Genomic DNA, 21,263 nt, shown 5'->3' on the forward strand with positions numbered 1-21,263 from the left:
GTAATCATGTTATCGCCTACTCGCGAGTTTCATTGCTATACATGCCGTTTTTTTTGCTATCTGCACCACCAATGAAACATAGCCTTCTGCGTCCTGGATCTTTGTCTGCAGGGGTGAGGACTCGGGAGTGCTTCACGAAAGACTATTTTGTCGTTGCTGATTTAGTGATCAATCAAGCGGCCTTAAGGATTGACCGATGTACATATGTATTTACCGCCACAGTAGTGTGCTCAAAACAGGGTTTGTTTCGTCCATCCGCATCCTTTCTTATTTTTTATACGCATGCTCTGTAAACATCGCCAGAATGAATTGATATCAGATGAGTTGCATCTTTGCAGTCAACCACAGGAGGCGTTGCAAACTGCCTCAGGTGCGACATGTAAACAATCAGAAAATATATTGTGCAGATATATCAAGTACTTGTGATTTAAATATCAAAACTATAGGCTGCAGTATGGTTTGGCAACATGTGTGCGTAAAAACTGCTTTCGATGTTCTATTCTCGATTTCCTCTTGCTTTTCTTGTGTACCTGTACAGAATAGATCTTTCCTAGTTCGAAAGCAGATTTAGTGCCAGGCCGGGTAAAAACGGCTATTTGAGAGAACAGTCCAACGTTCTGCCTATTCAGGAGCTACTGTATCTGCATGTGCAGTGGTTCTTTATTCACAACCAACGAAGGCGCAACATACGACGATCTAATCAAACTTCCAGTATAAATCGGCATGAAAGAAGCAAATAAACACAGCAGCGCCGACGACTGCAATGGTAGCGTCAAAGGCGGATGCTCCATTGCCGGCACCCGATCGTCGCGTCACAGGAGAGTTCAGGTCCACGATGCTGTTGGCTATGCGCTTCAAGCGGTCCATGGCGGTCCCGTATTTTGTGGGATCGCATTTATTCACGGCTTTCTGCAGGCAGCCCCTCAGCTGTATAGCCGCTCTTAAAATAAAGAAGAAAAGGAATAGAGAAATATGAAAAGTGCCTATTTGGATATATTTGGTAAAATTTGAGAATAGACTTGTGTGAAGCATGCAATATCTTCAATGGGCTGTGTATCATTAAAATTGCTGATGCGAGGCTTGAGAGCCTCTATGTTGTCTTTATTTTTTTCCTTACCGCGTTAAGCAGCAGCAAAATGTCCTACAAGAATTACTAACAGCTTGAAAGAAAGCATTCTCACTATGCAAAGCAGTTCGATGATTCGCAAGGCCCAGCTAGCTCTGCAAACTGCCAATAATGCCATACTGAGCCCACGTTGAGGCATGCTGAATACTTATCGATTTACTTCGCTGAAATAAATGGTGAGCATTAAGTGCGGTCTTCAATGAAGTGCTATATAATCGAAGTGATGAATGGAGTTGCACAATTTTGATATGATAACGTGTCTTTGTCGTGATAGACTGCGGAGAAGGGTGGCACGTTTCTTTCACGAAGCATAGTTTAAATGGAAGCATTCGGTCTTCCCAGACGACCGTGCAAATAGACCAGGTCTTCCAACAAATTTACGCTGTCTGCAACATTGATTCAGCGAATGCCCAGTTAAGTGGTAATGCGTGCCGCTGCTCATGTAACTCAAAGTTCGTGTTTCTCTATGGGACTTCTTAAGCCACCCTCTCACGTCGCGTCAATGCAAAAGAATTCATATTGATGATGCCAGCATCCGTAAGTGGAGTCCAACCACGATGTTTCCGGCATTTTGCTTCTGTTCATTGGGAGAAAGAGTTTGTTCTAGTGTCTAGATAGGCTGCGGCGCGAACCTATCTTGCTGACACGAGCGCTGAGAAGGAATACGTTTATGCAGAGCGACAGCCCCTTGATCGGAAATGTGGCCATTATGAAGATTACAACCACCCGTTTAGTTTAGCTGAGTTCAAAAATTATCTTGGTTGTTGTAACAACTCAGCACCAGGTGGTGACCGTATCATATATGAAATGGTCAAGTATCTGCACCCTGAAGCACAGAAAGCACTCCTCTCACTTTTTAATGTCATGTGGGCCGCTGGATATATTCCATCGTCTTGGAAAGAAGCTATAATAATACCAATACTCAAACAAGGTAAGGACCCGTCCATACCTTGTAGTTACAGACCTATCGCTTTGACAAGCTGCCTCTGCAAGCTCTTTGAAAAGATGATAAACCGGCGCCTAATCTATATCCGTGAGAGCAATGGACTACTAGATCCTCACCAGTGTGGTTTCAGAGAAGGCAGATCGACCGTAGATCACCTTGTCCGCATTGAGGCAAATATAAGGGATGCCTTCATACATAAACAGTTTTTTCTCTCCTTATTTCTTGATTTGGAGAAAGCATACGACACCACATGGAGCTTCGGCATTATTCGAGACCTTTCCACTATGGGTATCCGCGGGAGTATGCTAAGTATCATTGAAAGTTGCCTTTCTAATCGCACATTTCGTGTTTGGGTGGGCCATGCCTTGTCAAGGTCTTTCACCCTGGAAACTGGGGTTCCACAAGGTGGTGTGCTAAGCTGCACACTCTTTATTGTGAAAATAAATTCTTTGGGCATGGCTCTCCCACGAACAATGTCATACTCTGTATGTGTAGATGATGTGCAGCTTGGTTTTAAATCGTGCAACTTAACTATCTGCGAACGACATGTCCAGCATGCCCTAAATAGAGTGGCAAAATGGGCTGAAGAAAACAGTTTTAGGTTGAGCCCACAGAAAAGTACATGCGTTCTTTTCACGAATAAGAGAGGAATAGTATCATGTCCTGCTATTGAGCTGTCTGGTAGAAGATTACCGGTACGCGCTCAGCAAAAGTTTCTCGGCATTATACAGGACTCGAAACTGACATTCATCCCGCAAATTAAATACTTGAAGGCCTCAAGACAATGAACTTATTGAAACTTCGACCAAGTACAACATTGGGCAGTGACAGGAAATGTGTTTTGAACTTGTATAGGCGTCTTGTTGGCTCACGGCGATATAGGATATCAGTCCGCGACACCAAGTGCTTTAAGGATGCTGGATCCTGTCCATCATTTAGGAATCCGCCTCCCGACCGGAGCCTTCAGGACAAGCCCCGTACAAAGCCTTTATGCAGAAGCAAATGTATGGTCACTCCATCTTCAGAGATCATGTAGCAGTTTTACTTATTTCGTCAAAGTAAATTCAAACCCTGAACACCCCTCTTATTCATGCGTAAACGATATGACCGATGCCATGCTCTTCAATAACCGACCTGCAGCGAGAAGACCGTTCTCTTTGCGTGCAAGGAACCTTAGTGAGGAAATGGGTGTTGCGGTGCTTGAATATTGTCTTATGTCTGCAGCGAAACTGTTGCCGCCATGGCAGTGGCAGCTGATAGATTGTGACACATCCTCTGTAGAGATCACTAAACATGCGCCAGAGACACATATGAAAATGCATTTCTTAGAACTACAGTACAAGTACTCATGCACAGAGTTTTACACTGACGCTTCAAAGTCACATGCCGGGGTGTCCTATGCAGCCATTGGTCCATCTTTCTCTGAATCCGGTGTACTGCACCCTGAACCAAGTATATTTACGGCTGAGGCCCACGCACTATTGTCGGCTGTGAAACATATAAGAAAATCGAATCTTCAAAAAACAATTATATTCACAGACTCCTTAGGCGTCGTAAAAGCATTGAAGTCGCTCTGTAAACACAAAAATCCGGTACTGGCTGAGCTCTACTCCATTCTATGTAGAACGTATATATCTAACCAGCATGTCATTATATGCTGGGTACCTGGCCATGGAGGCATTGCGGGGAATGTACTAGCTGACGAACTGGCTACATCACTCACCTCGCAAGCAATTATTCCTACGGTTGCTGTCCCTGCCACAGATCTGAAGCCTCTCTTACGGAAGAATCCGCGAAGCCACTGGCAACGCTTATGGGACATGGAAACTAAGAATAAGCTTCACTTGATTAAGCCAAAGTTAGGTTTATGGCCCCCGAAAACGAAAACACGACATACTGATGTCCTATTCTGTCGACTTAGGATAGGACACGCCTATGGCACCCACAATTTTTTACTGACTGAAAATGAGCCTCCAACGTGTGGTAGATGTGGTGAGAGGCTGACCGTTCTCCACGTATTCCTGGAGTGTCGGGAATCAGAAGCTGAGAGAGACATTTTCGTCTTGTATATCGCCAGCACACCCCTCTCCATCCAGCAATGTTTCTTGGTGAAGAAGCGTTCTTTGACACCACAGCAGTCATAACTTTCTTGAACGAAATAGACTTGCAAGTTTTTAGCCCCATAAATTCATAGCACATCCTCTTTTTAGAGGATGCCAGTGTGATGGTTGTCTTGGAAAGCACGTGCCTCCAGGCCCTTGCATCCCAATGGCTCTGGTAAGGCAGTAGTGCTTTTTGCAAAAAGTTTATCTGTGAGATATGTTACTATCTGATAATTATCTTACAATGCGTATTTCGTGTTCATTGTACAGCCCATTAATCACTGGCATAATTTTATCTTCTATAAATTTTATGCACTTTAAAGCAACTGTTTTTAGGCCCCTATACAGCCACCGTAACATCTGCCTTTCGTTAATCATAGCTCCAAGGCCAACACATTAGCACCAGCCTGGCGCTCTTTGGCCACACTTGGCCCTTGCGCCACAAAACACCACATTCATTCATTCATTCATTCATTCATTCATTCATTCATTCATTCATTCATTCATTCATTCATTCATTCATTCATTCATTCATTCATTCATTCAAGGAATAACTTTGCTTGTCCTTGCTTATGATAACTTGGTAAGGCAGAGCGTCAGCATGATCATGCGGCTTTAATAGGACACTAAAAAAGGAAAACGAAAGGTTGAGCTGCGTGAGTATATCAACATTGTGAAATAGAAAAAAGAAATGTCGCTCTTAGATGCTTCGTGAGCCACAAAAGACGCAGCCATATCGCCCGGGCACACCGCCTTTGGGTTCCAGCACCACTTCACCCTGAAGTCGTAATTATGACGGCTTCTATTGAGGGATGATTAAGTTTTCACAGTCAAGTCTCGACTGCGCTATACATGAAAGGAACTGTGGAATTTGGAATGTAATGTGGAACATCCTTCTGCAGCACAATTTCTAGAGACATTCTGTTAGCCATTTGGCTCAGCTTTATTTTCCTTCGCCGTGCATGACGAGGAATTTCCGACCACTAGCATGTTACTGGGGCTGTATGTAGTAAATAGAACTCTGTCCTCGCGCACAAAGGGCATGTTGTACGTGGCAAGTTACCAGCTTTCATTGAGGTTAAGCTTACCTTCGCCGCGACGTTACTCGTTCGTGAAATGCTCCTATTCGAAGTGGTCGATGTGCGTCACACTTGCGCATAATGTCCAGGTCGAGGCATTCTCGCAGGGACTCGATGGCTGAGTGAGTAGTGGTGAAAAAGGAAGCATGTTAATGAAGGAATCAACGTCCAGAACACACAGTCATTATCATTGTAGTCATCATGTTTTTGATGTTCACTGCAGGGCGAGATTTCCTGTCTCCGATATCTCCATTTACTTCTGACTTCTGCCATCTGACACTATCTGGTGGCTGCGAATTTTCGAATTTCGTCACACCGCCTAGTTAGCTCCAGTTTATGTGTACGTTTCCTGTCTCTTGGCACCCATATTGGAACATTATTAAACCACTGGTTATCCGGCCTGCACATCGTATAGCCTACCCAGCTGTAAAGACTTTTCTTAGCGCCTGTGCTGCTCACGCAGGAGAAGCCCACATGCAAGCTTGTTTGTCGCGCCTTTTGTGAAGAGCCAAGCTCAGCAAGGTATGTTCCATCTCTTAATGATGTTTTTGGACTTTATTGACAACCATGGAATGCTGAATTTGCCTTCATTGTTGTGCATATCTCTTCGATGTTATCATCATCATTCATGCAGCCTTGTGGCCCCCGGTCCTTGTGCAGGGTTGCAAGATAGAGCCCGCTTGCTCAGGCCAACCTCTCTGCCTTCCTTCAAGTGAATTCTCTCTCCCTCTCTCTCTCGGCCCAGCTCCATTTATTTCTTTTAATGTTGACTGGAATATCGGCTACACTCATTTGCTTTCAAATCCCCACTGCTGTGATTCTGTTTCTGGAAGTTGTGTCCTTTCATTTTGCGCTGCGTCGCTAGTCCTACAGTCCTTAAGTTTTTCAGCGTCTTTGTTAACCTCGAAGTTTCTGCCCCAAATGCAAGCGCTCATAGAAGGCAATGATGATGCACATTGTTTTCCAAAGACAACGCTACGTTTCTGGTCATTTAACACTGCCTGCCAGAATAAGGGGGCACTATTAAATGAAATGTTTAACTAAAAAAACAATGTATAAGATCCGGAGGCTGACATACGAGGGTATTTCAATATAGACAGAGACCGATGTTCTGAGATCTTTACTTCGTTTCTATGTACTCCCCGATAAGTGAACTGAATCGTCCCGCCGTGTCTAACCAGTCTAGATAACATGAGCGAAGTCATGCTCTGACACCTACCTAAAAATAACATACAGTGCCTTACCTGCGCCCAGTTCCATGACAAAGCAATGTTCCTTCTTACTTTGAGGTACAGAAAGAAGTCGCAGATTGCCGCAACGGCACTACACGGGGAAGGGGGGGGGGCGGCAACAGAATTGTAGCAACGCTTCGTGGAAGGCTAAAACATGGACGTTGCTTTGACATGAAACCAGACGCTGAAGAAGGTGTAGTTAAGATATTGAAGGGGATTTTTAAGTAGGTGTAAAGAGAAAGGTTCAAGCATTTTATCAAGCCTCGGTAGAAATAGCGGGACAGATCTATATCTCTTATTGGGGAGCATTTAGACAAGAATATGGCGATGAATGATTTTGATAAATATAGATCTGAGAGCGCCAGTCTTTATTGAACAACCTACCTGATTTTCATTTAGCTGAAACGCTGCTGCTCAGTCTATATGAAAAAAAAGGTGCCTTTGACCATGAAATGGGTATAGAAACAAATGCGTACCGGCATGGGTTCAACCACACATGTCACTATTTGAAAGAAGTGTGTTTTTCGAGCCACTAATTTAATGCCTGCAATAAAACTAATTATGCAGGCGTAATCGGGTGACAATTATGACGACTATTTCTTTTATTTGACATTGTATATACTTAGCGAGAATAAAAATTTTAAGGTGAGTAGAGTGACCAGGGAGGGAGCTAGAGAACATGTGTGGGTGCAGATATGTTAGGTATGAAATATATAGGTTTGCAGATATCAGGGCAAAAAATAACCACGACGACTTGGAAATGCAAGCATACTGCGGAAACAGGAATATCTCGGCAGTGTACAGATCATCAAGAACGTTAAACCCAATGAAGAAAGTCTGCACAGATTGCGGTGCACAAAGGGCTACGCTGCGGAGGAGGCAATGTCGCAGTGCACCTTCACAGACACCGCAAAAATGGGTATCCCACCCAGGAGTGGACATATTTGGAGTATGTCATTGTTCTCGAAAAGGTTGTTGCCTCTTATGCACTTCTTAAATTTCAGTGGTGAACGTTATAGCCATTATATGGACACTCCAGGCACATTTCTGCCTTCGCCGTTGCCATCGCCATGTTGCTACGCATAAAGTCCAAGGGGACAGCATCATCGCCGCGTGTCGTACGCTGTTTGTGCGAGTGAAAGCGTACGAGGGTTAGTGGATGGTGGCGGCTCTTCTGGCGTTCAAGGAAAGAAAGCGGGGAGGAATTCTTTTGTCGCGCACACAGCACCAGAGGGAGGAGAGAGACGGGGCGGCACTTTACTCCAGCGGCTACTGCGTATGGCGCAACCGCACGCAGTCTGTATTATGAAAGCGATCTGAGACAGGGGCTGAGCCGCCATGCGCTGTGTTTTCACCGTTTCGTTCGCGTTGGAGCGAGATGCAGCACAAAGGTGAATGCGCTCGCTGCGGTGGCCGCACTTCTCACTCCAGCGTTATGACTGAAAATCTGGCCGGTCAACGAGCGAAATGGGTCGCTGTTTGCTCGTGTGCGCATGACAACATGCTTGTTAACGTAGTTAATAAGTGAACTTTTACTAGTTTAATTGGTCGGTATATAAAAAAAACTGTCCTTACTTTGTATAGCTGTCTAATAATTTGCGATTGCAATCGATGCTTCGCCTTTAGGGAGAAACGACGACTTTTTAGCCAAAACACCGAGTCATATGCCAATGCATGCCCCGTGCGACTGCCGACTTCCTATTATTCGTTTACAAATGCCGTCACTGTGCCAAATTCCTTTGTTTAAACAATCAGAGACGCAAAATACCGAACTGAACCGCAAATGTGTACAGAATATCTAAACAGCCAATTTTTGAGTTAGTGAACACCCATGATGGCTTGTGAAGAAGCAGCATAAAGCAAGTGCAAGAAATATTTTAGCAGTTGACTCACAAAGTGGTGAAAATTATCACAGTCGAGATTAGTGGATGTGGCCATGACCAGTAGGGTCGGCAAAATTATGCAAAACTACCGTGGAGCTACCTCTTCATCGTAATAAAGGAGCACGTTCTGTTCTGAAACATCTCACTCCCATCTGGCTGATTATACTTTTCCTTTACAAGATACATGGGCTAGCATCGTCAAACACCGCTTGCATAAGCCCCTACATGTGGAGTTATAAAATGAAGACTTCGATTCTATAATGGTAATGTACCTGACTTACATACAGCCATGTATTTTTCATGTGTCCAACCCTTCACCTTGGTCGAAATATCGTGTCGCTTAACTGATATACTTGATCATATATTGTAGGCAGTTTCGATGTTTATGATTTCGCTGTCGACTTGTTACATATGCTTTCGCGTCGGATGACGGAGGGGATTCAATTGCTTGCCCACTTGTTCTCGTGAACAAGCGCTAAAGACTTCGTAGGCTAAGTATGCAAAAGTAACTCTTACTAAGGGACTTACAGTAATGCGACGAGGAAACTCACTTTAGAAGTAGGGAGCAGAAAAGAACAGAGCAGGCACTAACTCTCGCCAGCTATTTCCACCAACAGGTACTAGATCTGGCAACTTTGCTTCCAGCGCTATAGCTGCAGCTACCTCCGATGTTCAGTCGGTAACAAAAGCCTGCGGAACGCGAAATTTTCGGAAAAAAACAGCTGTATCCCAAGAATCTCGGACAAATAATTCCAAATTCAAAACTGATATCTGTAATAGCCTTTAGCAACCTACACAACGATATCCGATATAAGAATCACAATGCCTTAGAGGGCCCTTCCCCAGGTCTGGCCATTTTGAGCTGACAAGCGCAGAGTATACATTGAGCGATAACGCCCGTGTCTGCAAAGTATTACATCGCTATGCGCCGCGGAAAGATCTGAAATTTCTAACCGAACGCTGTTTTTCTGCTCGCGGCCGCCGCGCTCCAAGCCGGACGATGAAGTACTCGCGTCCCTGCGCCTACGTACTTCGGTCCACAGTGTGACCTCGCTCATGGTCACACGTGACTTCGAGAATTATTCAAGGCACCATCAGTTTTTTGCATGATCTGTTGCTTGAATTGACAGATTGAAGTTTAGAGAAATAATAAAACACATAAACGGAATGTCTGCGTATCTTTTGTTTTACTTCGTACCGAAGCAAGAGAGATGCACTTCCGCTTCGTCTGCTTGTTCACACGGCCGTGCGGTCACGTGCGTAGGTACCGAAACTATGCCGTTTTCTACTGTGCAGTATTCGTGTAGCACTAAATTATACGGCTAGCCATGTTTCCTTGTGCACGGCACTCAGGCGATAGCTCGCGCTACAGAGTCAGCGGAAATGCGTAGCGCCGGAGAAAAGAAAGCGAGGAGAAAAGAATATGAAGGCGATGCCTGTGACGTATGCGTCACGCGATTCTCGCGGTCTGGTATGGGAGAACGCAGGGAACGAATTTCGCTTGCGAAAGCTAGGTGGGTCGAGTGGAGAGATGGTCTTGCTTGGCAGTGGAGCCCGCCTGCTGAAATTATGGGTTCGCGGCACTGAAATATTTCTATCTGGGCTATTAATGAACCAACTTCAAAAATTTTTGCGGCAGAGCGCTCCTTAGAGGACACATAACAACGCCCACCGTATGACCAAAATTTGCTGTGGGGCCTGGTGAGGTGCCCTTCAACGAAGCGGAAAGTCCCACTTATCGCGAAACCTGTCTCCCCCAATTTTCGGTGGCCGGTTGTGCTTTACGTTAGAGCTGTTAATACGCGGGAAGCGGACCTCTTATGACAGATTCGTGGTCGTGCAAGTTTACGTCCGAACGCAGTGGGGAGCTTGCAGTGACATAAGTAAATGTCTCACGCTGGCAGGAGTCCGCGATGGTCGCAGTTTCTTGGAGAGCAGCATAGCCTCTTTCCGTGATTGCGAATTGATGCTTATCAGAGTCGTTGCAGCCGGCGTAGTGGTCCTTGCAGGTTGCGTCTTCGGGAAACTCGTCGGAGTTCTCAGAGCTGAGGAAGCATACATCACTGTCACTCGACGCAACAAGAATAATACGGCACGCAGAAAAGGTTAAATCATTGACTTAGCAAATCTATGTATGTAGTGTAATCGGAAACCAGAAAAAAATCAGCTGGGTCAACTAGATTGACTTATTTGCTGCCAGTCAAACAACTAGTTTCAGGTAACATGGCATCAGCATACATCATCCAGAAAAAGAAAGTTCAGAGTGCAGATTGCCGATTGCAGAGGAATCAATCTTCGGGAAGAGGAATTGTTTCAGAGGAGTAATAAACATGTACAGCGGTATTACACCTCTACATTTTCTGACGTGGTGACGTTGTCTGATGTAACAGAAATATGGAGCTTTATTTGTTTAGTAAATATATTAAATAATGCGATAATTGTTTGAACAGAGCTGGAACAACAAAATCTGTTTCAAGAATATTTTTTTAAATATATAAGTGGCTTCAAAGGCATAGAATGTTCAAGGAAGACTTAAAGTAGTCACACATACTCAGGGTGGTACATTTTGGTGTAAACCAGTTGCATGCATGTACTTTTAAACTTCCCTCTCTCCACTGCTGCGAGCGAAAACATTTTATGCTTTATGCACAGATTTTTTCGATAGAGGCTGTCGTCGTTCCATTTGACATAAACTTTGCTTTTATTTTGACCTTCGTGTACCGTCCCTCGATTTCAAACCAAAGCTAAGATAGTTGCATGTCTTTCAACAGCCGCTTAACAATTAGGTAAACGCGGTAACCTAGACGTTCTGTCTTTCCGCACAGGCGATTGAGGCCGTGTAAAACTAACCTCCTCACGTACTGTTGGGAATTTTCAGCAGAGATACCTAATTTTTTTTGAAAATTATTTTGTACAGCAGCGCACACAAAGTATTGGCTTTGTCTAATATCTTTCTTTCATGCTTATGACTGTAAATGCTTTCTTGCGATAAAAGTGTTGTAATATATACTTATGTTCGGCTGCAAATACTCATTCATTTATTTTATTTTTTCACTGTCGTGTGCGGTTCGGAGCAAAGTAAACGCAAGTGCGATTTATTGTGTTCACTTCTGCGACCCGTGCAACGTTTAACATGAGTGCTTTCGGGTAAGCATTGTGAATAGAACTGGGAGTTTCCCGATGACCAGGCACTCAGGAAAAAAATTTCGACGCATAATTCGTAGATACGCGGGCATTCACTTTTCGGTTACGTTTTATTCTGGTTTCTCGTGAGTGAGCTATATAGCCATTAGAACTTTACTGTGATTGATGCGATACACATTGAGAAATTGTCAGTGCATGCAAAAGTATCGCGCTCCCACCGACAACTTCAGGATTGGAACCAGCGTATGGAAACGACGTACACTTGGCAGAAAGACGTCAGGTAGTCATCTGGCTCGTCTGGGATAGAAACAAACGGGCTCCTCCCAAACCTGTCGGCGATTTTCCAGTAACAGGTGATAGCAGCTTGTTTGTCGCACTCCAGCTCTTCAGCTACATCATCAATGAAATAGCCTAAATAGAAAAAAAAGAAAGAAACTATTTAGTATCGACAAACAGGACAGTACCGTCTTTAAACAACCAACGTGTTAGTGCATGTTAAGGGTTTGCGATAATAACTTCATCGTCATCCGACCTGCTAAAGCAATAGGGCACCACGCCTTCCTGTAGTGTGTTTAGCTGCGTGATACCCCTGACACACGGGCCAACTTAAGCGCAGATTGAGCTAGTGCGCTTCGCCACTAGTGTAATTCGCAGACGTCCACGCGGGCACCGTTAATGACATTCACTGCAGAGCGCTCTCGTCGGCGAGCGTTTTTGGCGAACACACTTCGCGGCGGCGAAGTGTGTAGCCTCGTTAGCAATGCGTAAAACATCCCTAATTTTCAAAGCAGCGTCAGGAGTAATTTTAATAACATTTTTTTGAAATTGGGAACTTTACAATGCGATAAAATATGCCAAACGACAAAAGAAATACGAAAAAGAAAAATGGCTGTGGCTTAGGTAAGGTTAAGCCCAGGATGCGAAGCATACTAGCCTTTATTTTAGTTGTTGAACCACTGTTTAGCCTGGTTAACTGCTGTTGCTTGGCTATATTTGGTTCGGCTAGACGAAGAAACAACTCATGCATTACTGCTTCGCCTTCAAGAGTGGAACGCGACAGCGTTCCCGTCGACCCGCCAAGGGGTGTAAGACAATGGGCTACAGGGCAGCGACTACGCGCCCCGCATTGGACGCGGTGAGCGTCGAGCAAAGCAGCGTTCGGCGCGGCAACGAAATGTGCGCCTGAGCAAGAGACGCACGCCTTAGAAACAGCTCGTTTCTAAGGCAACACCGCATTCACTAGAGGCGCTTTTGTACCGCTTTGAAGCATCTTACTCGTGGCTCAGTGGTAGCGTCTCCGTCCCACACTCCGGAGACCCTGGTTCGATTCCCACCCAGCCCGTCTTGCAAGAGTTGAGCCAAAGCCACTTCTCCTCTGTCGTGACGTCACGGTGTCACGTGGTTTCATGGCGACACCGCCGCGCCTGAGGAGCTGGGTTGAGCTCTCGTAATATGCTTCGCATAAAAACAGCAAGAAGCTACTCGCGCTGTTTACGCTCACGTGTACGACCACCCTACCGATCGCCATCACCACCACTTTGAGAGAACACGTTTTTGTCTCGTGCAGCAGCATGCCGGCAAATGACACTGCGCGCTCTTGAAGTGCACTTGCTTAAAGTGTACTTTAGTTTGTCCTTGTGACAAGGGTATGAGATCCGAGCACTACTCGTTACCGCATGTGTTGTCACCTTATCATGAAGGATACTCAGATTGGTGCCACATTACAATGTCTTTATCATGTCTCGTTTCTCCGATTATGCTGTACTATGCCGAAACAATTCTTTTTTTCATTAACAAAGATTGCATGGACCAATTGAACTTCCTTCCAGCGAACACTGAACAGATATTCTCATGCCATACTTGAGTCTAAGTAATAATATCCTACTGCACATCGTCTCCCGTTTCCAGCGATGACGTCGATTCGCGAAGACGCGCGACACCTTTAGGACGGTCATGATACGCCATAGAAAGAAATACAATCTTCACAAAAAATCATCCAGTACCCATTTCACAATGATATTATTAAGATATTATCGGTAGATACCCGAGAGACGAGCCGCCGTGAGAACGACGACGAAGGGGGTCTGTGCCCTTGGCGCGAGTGAATGTCGGCCTCGCGCTCTGGCTCCAGTCTAGTGTAAATAGTCTGTAAATAGCCTCTTTTGTCGGTGTCTTTCTACACGTAACAATATCAGCAGGACTATGATCAGCATAGAAGGAATGTATCAAACACTGCATTGCAACTGGCGAAACTCCTGTATGAGACGTGTATGACGAAATTATGCTCCCTCACGCTTCCTTCTCCACACTGCGTGATCCATCGCCGCCATGGCAAAATCCCCCGCGTAGCTTGCGTGTGCAGATCTATTTAGAAAGGATGTAGTATTTATAACGTGGATTCGCCTCTGCTCTCCCGCGAAGAAACTTAAATACGCTTTTTTATTATTGAAGAGGTGGCACGCACGCGATGGCACATGCCCAGAAACCTGAGTTGGCGTCAAAGAGATTCATTGAAGAGCGACACTTTCCCAGTTACCCATAACCAGTGACCCAAGCTGGGATCAAACAGGTTTATTCAAGAGCGGCACATGGGCATTGTCACATACACAGGGGACCTCAATTCACATCAAATAGATCCATTGAAGTGTGGCACGTACCTAGTTTCACACACGCAGTGATAAAAGTGGGCGTGGACGGATTCATGGAAGAGCGGTACATGAGCTGTGCCATATATGTAGTGACAGAAGTTGCCGTCAGACGGGTTAATTTATGAACAGCCCATACGCGCTGTTACATACCCGTGAGCTAAGTTGGTCTGACGAGTGCTTTCGAATCCGGTTCCCTCGTCGCCATAGCCCGATGCTCTTTAACTATCGAACCATGGAGTACTCAGGCACCAAAGTGAACCCAAATGTAAAAAATTGGAGGACGCTTAAGCTTCGCCTTCAAGAGTGGAACGCGACAGCGTTCCCGTCGACCCGCCAAGGGGTCAGTGGGCTAGGGCGGAGCGACTACGCGCCCCGCATCAGACGCGGTGAGCGTCGAGCAGCGCCGCGTTCGGCGCGGCAACGAAATGTGCGCCTGAGCAAGCGACGCACGCCTGAGCCTTAGAAACAGCTCGTTTCTAAGGCAACACCGCATTCACTAGAGACGCTTTTGTACCGCTTTGAAGCATCGAACTCGTGGCTGAATGGTAGCGCCTCCGTCTCACACTACGGAGACCCTGGTTCGATTCCCACCCAGCCCATCTTGCAAGTTGTTTTTTATTCATGAAGTGCCTGCTGGGATTTATCGCTCACGGCCAACGCCGACGACGCCGACACCGACACCGACGCCGACGACACCGGCTTTTCTGCGACACGAGCTCCTTAACGCTGTCGCGTTAAAACACGGGTGTTTTCACATTACGCCCCCATTGAAATGCCGTCGCCGGGGCCGGAATTCAACCCTGCTACCTCCAGCTTAGCAGCCTGGAACGTGGGTTAGTTGTGGTTAGCGAATTTTGTGGTCCTCATACCATGACGCACGTTATCGTTCGATGAAAGCAACCCGCGTGCAAGAAGCCCGCGAATACACGCAAAGTGCCTCGAGCAGCCAGTGGCGTAGCAATTTTCCGTGTATTCGAGGGCTTGTTTGAGGCTTGGAAAAACACTTTCATGCAGCACGTACTGAACAACAGAAAGCTGTATCTGGAACTATTCATGTTGCTCTACAAGTTTTTCATTGGCACTTTTCATCTGATCATAATAATTGAGAAGTTGATAAATTAATAAACAGTGGTTATCTAATACGGCAGAATGCAAAAAAAAATTATCGGCAGACATGACGGCAAATAATATCACCTTGATTTGGTCCAGCTACGTTGAATTGGCATATTGTTAATGTTTGGTCCAAGTTACCTGTAACACCTTGTATGCATTGCGACATGTACGTGCTTTCAGGGGTCCTTTCTTTTCCTCTCGCTCCGCAACTGCATAAATCTTCTGAGGAAGCACCATTAACGACTGAGAGAATGTGTCCTCTGCAGTCTGTTATATATTTCTAATAGACCGATCTCACCAGCCAGTTTCACGATGCCACCGCTGCCACGGTGCATGCTGGTACTTGTAGTCTTCCGGCCGCTCCAGCCTCCCAGAGTGCCTGTGCGTCCTGTTTCCGAACGATCTTTGTCAATTTTGATGACATAGCGTTAAGTAGCTCGTGCCGCAGAAAATCCGGTGGCGGCGTCAGACATGGTTCCGGCGAAAATATTTTCGAACCACCGATACCCAGGGCCTTCATGTGACGCGAGGGATTTACTCAACTAATTGAATTTTTCAAGCTAAAATTGTAAACTATGACTTACACACGACCTACAGACATGGTAGCTCCCGGATTGTAATTTGGCTATACGAGAAAGCATAATTCTGCTACCCGAAAACTCAAACAAACCCCTTTCCAGCACTTCTTCCATTCATAAACCAGCTGCGGCGTCCACCAGTTGCGCGTGCCGGCGCGCGGGTGTCTCGGGGGCCACGGAGTGGCACGATCGGTTCCTTGCGATACCTCCAGGTGGCGCTCGCTTCCTCCCCATCACGGATGGAATAAAAGTAGGGAAAGGACAAAAAGCGGAGACGTACAAAAGCACAGTTCGCAATAGGGGATCAGAAAATTTGGTTGTGGGAGTTCATAGTGTTCTTTTTCCTTTTTTTTTGTTGTTTAACCTAGGTAGGACATTAGACAGTATAATAGCAAGAGCGTGGTGGCGCAACCCACCACCCCGTTCCAAAGGGGACGTTCATAACATCCAACCATCCATCATGGCCCACTCAAGAGAGCGCGTTTCGACCAGAAAGCCCGCCTTCCTGCATAGAATTCGCGGCCAGTGTTTCCGGGTAAACATTACGGTTACATGCACTCCAGTTGCCGGGAAGCATAAGAAGCAGTCTGGCATCATTGAATGCTATAGCGTTCTACTCTTAAAGGCGAAGCTTAAGTATTCTACAATTGTTTTTCGTTTTTCTGGAGTCATCGTGCGATGGCAGGATTCACCTGCGGTGTTCCTGTAGTACCAGTCGATCTGTGCCCCATAATCCCCACACGAGCCAGGCTAATGAACCAGCTGCATGTATTAAAAGCGTTAAATACCTTCATTGCATTATACTTGTACCCTGTCATTATCTATTCTTTCTTGTGTCATGATGTATGGCTGATCTTATGAGAGTAACTGTGCTTTACTACTGCTGACATCAGCTTGACTGTATAGTCATTCTCATTTTAATTATTGTTTATTATCCAACCATCCCCAAAGGCCACAAAGATGGGTATCCTAATGGAAAGGAGGGCGCACATAAATTACGCAGAGAAAAGTGTAATGAGAAAAAAACTTAACAAAGTAGCAGTTTCAAAAGAACATAAACAACAAGTGATGTTGAAGAAATAGCAAGTAAGGATGTGGTACAATAGCTGTGCAAAAAAAAAATGCCTGCACAGAAATTGGACGGGAATAGAAGAAAAATTATAATGAAAAATCAATACAGCGCAAATAAAAGTTATCACAGGGAAAACAGTGACCATTTTGAAATGAAGCCATCGCATGAGTGCACTACAACGATGATGCAGTGTTTTAGAAGATAGTTTTAAAAACTGACCTGCAACCACAGCAACTGATATAGGAAGGTTGCAGGTCTGAGGTGACTGTGTGCACTTGCGACTCGAACGCTAGCGCGACACTTGTTGGCTCTTGGTCCTTTCTAACATGCAGCTTAATCGACCAGCACAAATCACTGAGGAAAGTATATCACCGCTGCTGATAATGGTACCTATTCGCGTGATAGCGGCGTCTATTCATGTGCGCAAAATATGGGACGCTCGCCTCACGCCACCCATTCGGAGTTTTCGAAGCAGCAACCGTACCATTCACTTGAATGTTAATAAAAGAAGCCGCCTAGCTTACCTAAGAACTTCTAGATATCGCTGTTACTGAAGTTTGCGAATCGTGCGCGGAACCCATAAAGGTAAGCATCATTAGGGCACGAAAGTTTCGGCGCCGCACAACAAACCTGTCTCCATCAGGTATCCAATTGTGTCCGTCGCGAAGCAAACATAACGTTGCAGTCACCGAGATGCACATGTGCCAAATTGTAACGCAATACAACCGCGTACATCCGCATGTACTACATACATAGCTCGAACAAATGCAATAGTGAACGCGTAATCAGCGGTTAACAACCAAATCAAGCAAGGTTTTGCGTCACGTTTTGCATGACAAGATAGTCCAGAAACTACATATGACTGGTCTTACCAATTTTCTCGTTTCCCCACTTAGCGCTAATTAAGGTTTTTGAAAGCAATACGTTGAAATTATAGGCAACAATTCTGGCACCTATTCAGCTTCATCAGGGGTGTCCCAGGGTAGCGTACTTGGGCCACTTTTGTTCGTCAGATACGGTAACTATTTGGTCCGTTTTTGATCAAACCTAAGAATTCACTTATTTGCATATGGCTGCGTTCTATTTTGCTGTAGACATGAAACATACAATCAAATAGCCCTTCGTGTAGCCCTCAGTAATATTCTCGCCTGGGGCAACGAATGAACCATGGAACTGAACTGTGCAGAGTCACTCTCCGGGTCACTGAAAAACTTAACTTCCGTAACATTTCTTACTTCACTGGCTCTGAACAATTACCTGAGATGTAGACTATCAGTACCAAGGTGTCAGTTATACAAGCAACGTAAGCTAGAACAGCCATATTATATATGTTCGTCTGCTCTTTGCAATGTTGGAATTTTACGTCAAGATATCAAAGATGTACAGCGCTACTAAAGCGTCTTGCTTATGAGTATTTGATCAAGCCCAAACTTTAGCAAGCTTGCATTGTATGAGACCCATACTCAAATGCTATAATAATGTGCTTGAAGAACTTCAAAGAAGGGCTATGCGACTCATTTTCTCTCTAACGGTCATCGATTTTCTGTTTCGTCAGTTACGGAATCTAACCAGCTCACATCATCACAATCCCGGTGCGAAGTGCAGCGTTCAGAGTTGTTTTAACTGTTTCATACTAATTTCGGGCTCGACCTTATAGTACATATATATGTCGTACTTATCTCTACCTATGTGGTGCAGCCACAGTCGTCCCACACGCCCGGTTTCTCTCTTTCTTTATTTTGCCACAACAAACGTATTTAAATTGCTATACTTCCCAGAATCAATTAGCCGCTTGAATAATCTGTCACCTGGCTGCTTATTGTCCATCGGACAGTCGAATGCTACTGTTGAAATTGCTCTCTACTTGCCTCCCCCATATGCGTTTCGTTCTTGTTCTATTGTCTGATTAGTCCTTTTGTATATTTGTTCTAGCTCGATATTGCATACATTGTTTATCTATTTCCACTTGCAGGTAATATCAATGACTTGTGATATTTTATTGCTGCGTTCATTTTGGGCTCTTTCGGCAAGTTCTCATTTTTACTTCCCTCATCATTCTTACTGCTTCCAATATTGTTATTGAGTGTGGAATCCGGCTTGGGCCTTGTGGCGTGTAGTAAATAAATAAATAAATAAATAAATACGCTAGTGCACAGTGACGTCATTCTTTTGAGAGTTCGCCGACTTTCTCCAGAACAAGGAACCACGTAAAAGATACCGCCCATTGAACAGCTTCACTGGTTGTTTTGGAGTAGGCTATATGTACAACTATTCAAGAGCGCGTTTTCTCGAAGACAAGCACAGGCCGTTGTATGTTTACACGTGACTGATCAACTAATTCTGCGCACTTGAAAAAATAGCTTGGGTAACTCAAGACGAACGCAAGAAAATTGACATTGGTCTCATCCTTCACATGTTTACCATTATATGTTTAAACTTCGGTTGAAGTTACAAAAAGCAGTAGGTATATGTGGTATATATAGGAAATGCGGTATTGAGGTTACTCCTATACGGGAGGAACTGATCTGCCATAACCATTCTTCCCCTTAAGGGGTAAGTGCGAGGGCGTGAACTGTTACTCCCCATGCACTTACTCATTCGAGGACTAACAGTTGCCCTTTTCCGATACTCCTCAAGGGAACAACGGTCATTCTTTCCGATGCTTCGAAAAGGTGGAATCAATGAAATTGGACATTCATACACTGATAAAAAATTACTGAGCTAAAAGCAAAAAGGTGCACGAAATTAGGATTTCGTGCACCTTTAACCACCTAACTCTAACCAGGACTCTAACCAAGACTCTAACCACATCACCACGGCAGGCCGGTTAAGAACTCAGGATATTGAGACAGCGCTAAATCGGAACGCAGGTGCGGCAATATAAAGCCGACTCGGCATTTTGTGCATGTTATGCGAGGGCAGTCTAATGTTGAGTGTGCTTGCAACCGTAAGCGACTGTGAAAAGATATCTGTCCGAGTATTCTTAGGGTGATATAAACTGAGGCACTACGCGATGTATACGTGTAGTGAGCTTAAGCGGGGCACCCAAGACGACAGAGAAGGCCAATTTCTCTTTCGCTAAGCGTGTCCAGTTTGAGCTACACATCGCTTCAGTTAAGTTCGTTATCTCCTTGGAACGGAAGGAACTTAGGCACTAAGAAAATATAGCAGTCTATCAATGACTTTCATGTTTAATATGTATCGTTCATTTATGGTGTGCGCACGAAGAGCATGGCTCTTCAGATTCCAGCCTTTAAATTTCACGTAATTTTTCACGAATAGCTAAAGTGCTGCTTTGCATGTAGTTCAAGGACACTGCATGTACTTCGAACTATTAACGAGTTATAGACAACGCCGTTTTCGCCGCAACACTCCACGACACGGACGAAAACAGCGGAGTGCATCGGGAGTAACTGTTGTCGTTCGTCCTCCCATTTGCTCTCTTTCCGACCAGGGACTAAACACTTAATCTCCGAAATTTGCACGCGCCACGCACATTCATACAGTTAGTCCCTTGAGCGACGAAAGAGCCCCTTTCAGTACTAACTGCCCAGTTACTCCCGTTTTCCTCGGGGATTTTTCTTAGAGTGCAGGAAAAAAAATGGGTAAGGAGATGATTTATCCTTACCTCCACCCATGACGAGGGTAGCCAAGAGGAAGGCGCCGACGACAAAGCTCCTTGCACGATGGGCTCCCATACTTCATACAGTCATTCCGCTCCCTTTAAGGTCACCGCTCCAAAGCTTCAGACTATGGAAGTGTAGTGCCAAGCGCAGATTCAATGTCGTCTAAGTGAAGCCGATGTCTACTTATTAAAGCTTTTCATTGCTTCAGTATTTAGGCGACCATACCTCGTACCTTCGAGGAAATTTACGCGCACATCCCGAACTTAAAATGAGGTTCAATGCAATCCCAATAACACTTTACGCGACCAAGCCTACGCGCTTATGCCTGTTTGAGTAGACACTGATTGAAAAATGGCATGAAAGGAGCGTATACACATGTGTCATCCTTTCTAGCCGTCTTCTATTCGTCACACTATCGAGACGCGCACCGAATGCAGGGATTTTTGCTTTGTTTGATAAGAAGCCGCTGAGCCTCAAGAGATAATGCAGAGGCACTGGGAATGAGGAGCATACCGCTATAGCACTTACCGTCTGTTCAAACTTCTTTGTCTTATCATCAAGGTCCGACCTAAAATAAGTAGTATCAATGCAGATATCACGTTAGTGGATTCAACATCTGTCAGCGTTCTTTATCGAACAATGGTGGTCCTCAAGCTGAGGAACAAACTTGTACGAGCCTTTGTTACAAACCAAAAATACATTGCATTGGTGCTG

General features: G+C 45.0%; 1 protein-coding gene across 1 annotated transcript; it reads right to left on the reverse strand.

Annotated features, from left to right (window-relative positions):
- Positions 1-696: 696 nt before the first annotated feature.
- On the reverse strand, positions 697-20,834 carry LOC135897657 (uncharacterized). The gene is made up of 5 exons (XM_065426351.2): positions 20,552-20,834; positions 11,773-11,923; positions 10,265-10,413; positions 5,263-5,371; positions 697-940 (listed from the first exon to the last, which is right to left on the reverse strand). The coding sequence occupies exons 1-5, from the start codon at positions 20,619-20,621 to the stop codon at positions 697-699; spliced, it is 723 nt and encodes a 240-aa protein (XP_065282423.2). The 5' UTR covers positions 20,622-20,834.
- Positions 20,835-21,263: the final 429 nt, after the last annotated feature.

This window comes from Dermacentor albipictus, chromosome 6 (assembly GCF_038994185.2).
Source record: "Dermacentor albipictus isolate Rhodes 1998 colony chromosome 6, USDA_Dalb.pri_finalv2, whole genome shotgun sequence".
Lineage (NCBI taxonomy): Eukaryota > Metazoa > Arthropoda > Arachnida > Ixodida > Ixodidae > Dermacentor > Dermacentor albipictus.

Bases quoted from the DNA above. Each gene is read 5' to 3' on its own strand.
- LOC135897657 (XM_065426351.2), bottom strand. From the start codon at position 20,621: ATGGGAGCCCATCGTGCAAGGAGCTTTGTCGTCGGCGCCTTCCTCTTG. The intron at 11,924-20,551 runs GTAAGGATAAAT...TTTTCTATTTAG, and splicing joins TACCCTCGTCATGGGTGGAG to GCTATTTCATTGATGATGTA. The intron at 941-5,262 runs GTAAGCTTAACC...CTTTATTTTAAG, and splicing joins CGAGTAACGTCGCGGCGAAG to AGCGGCTATACAGCTGAGGG.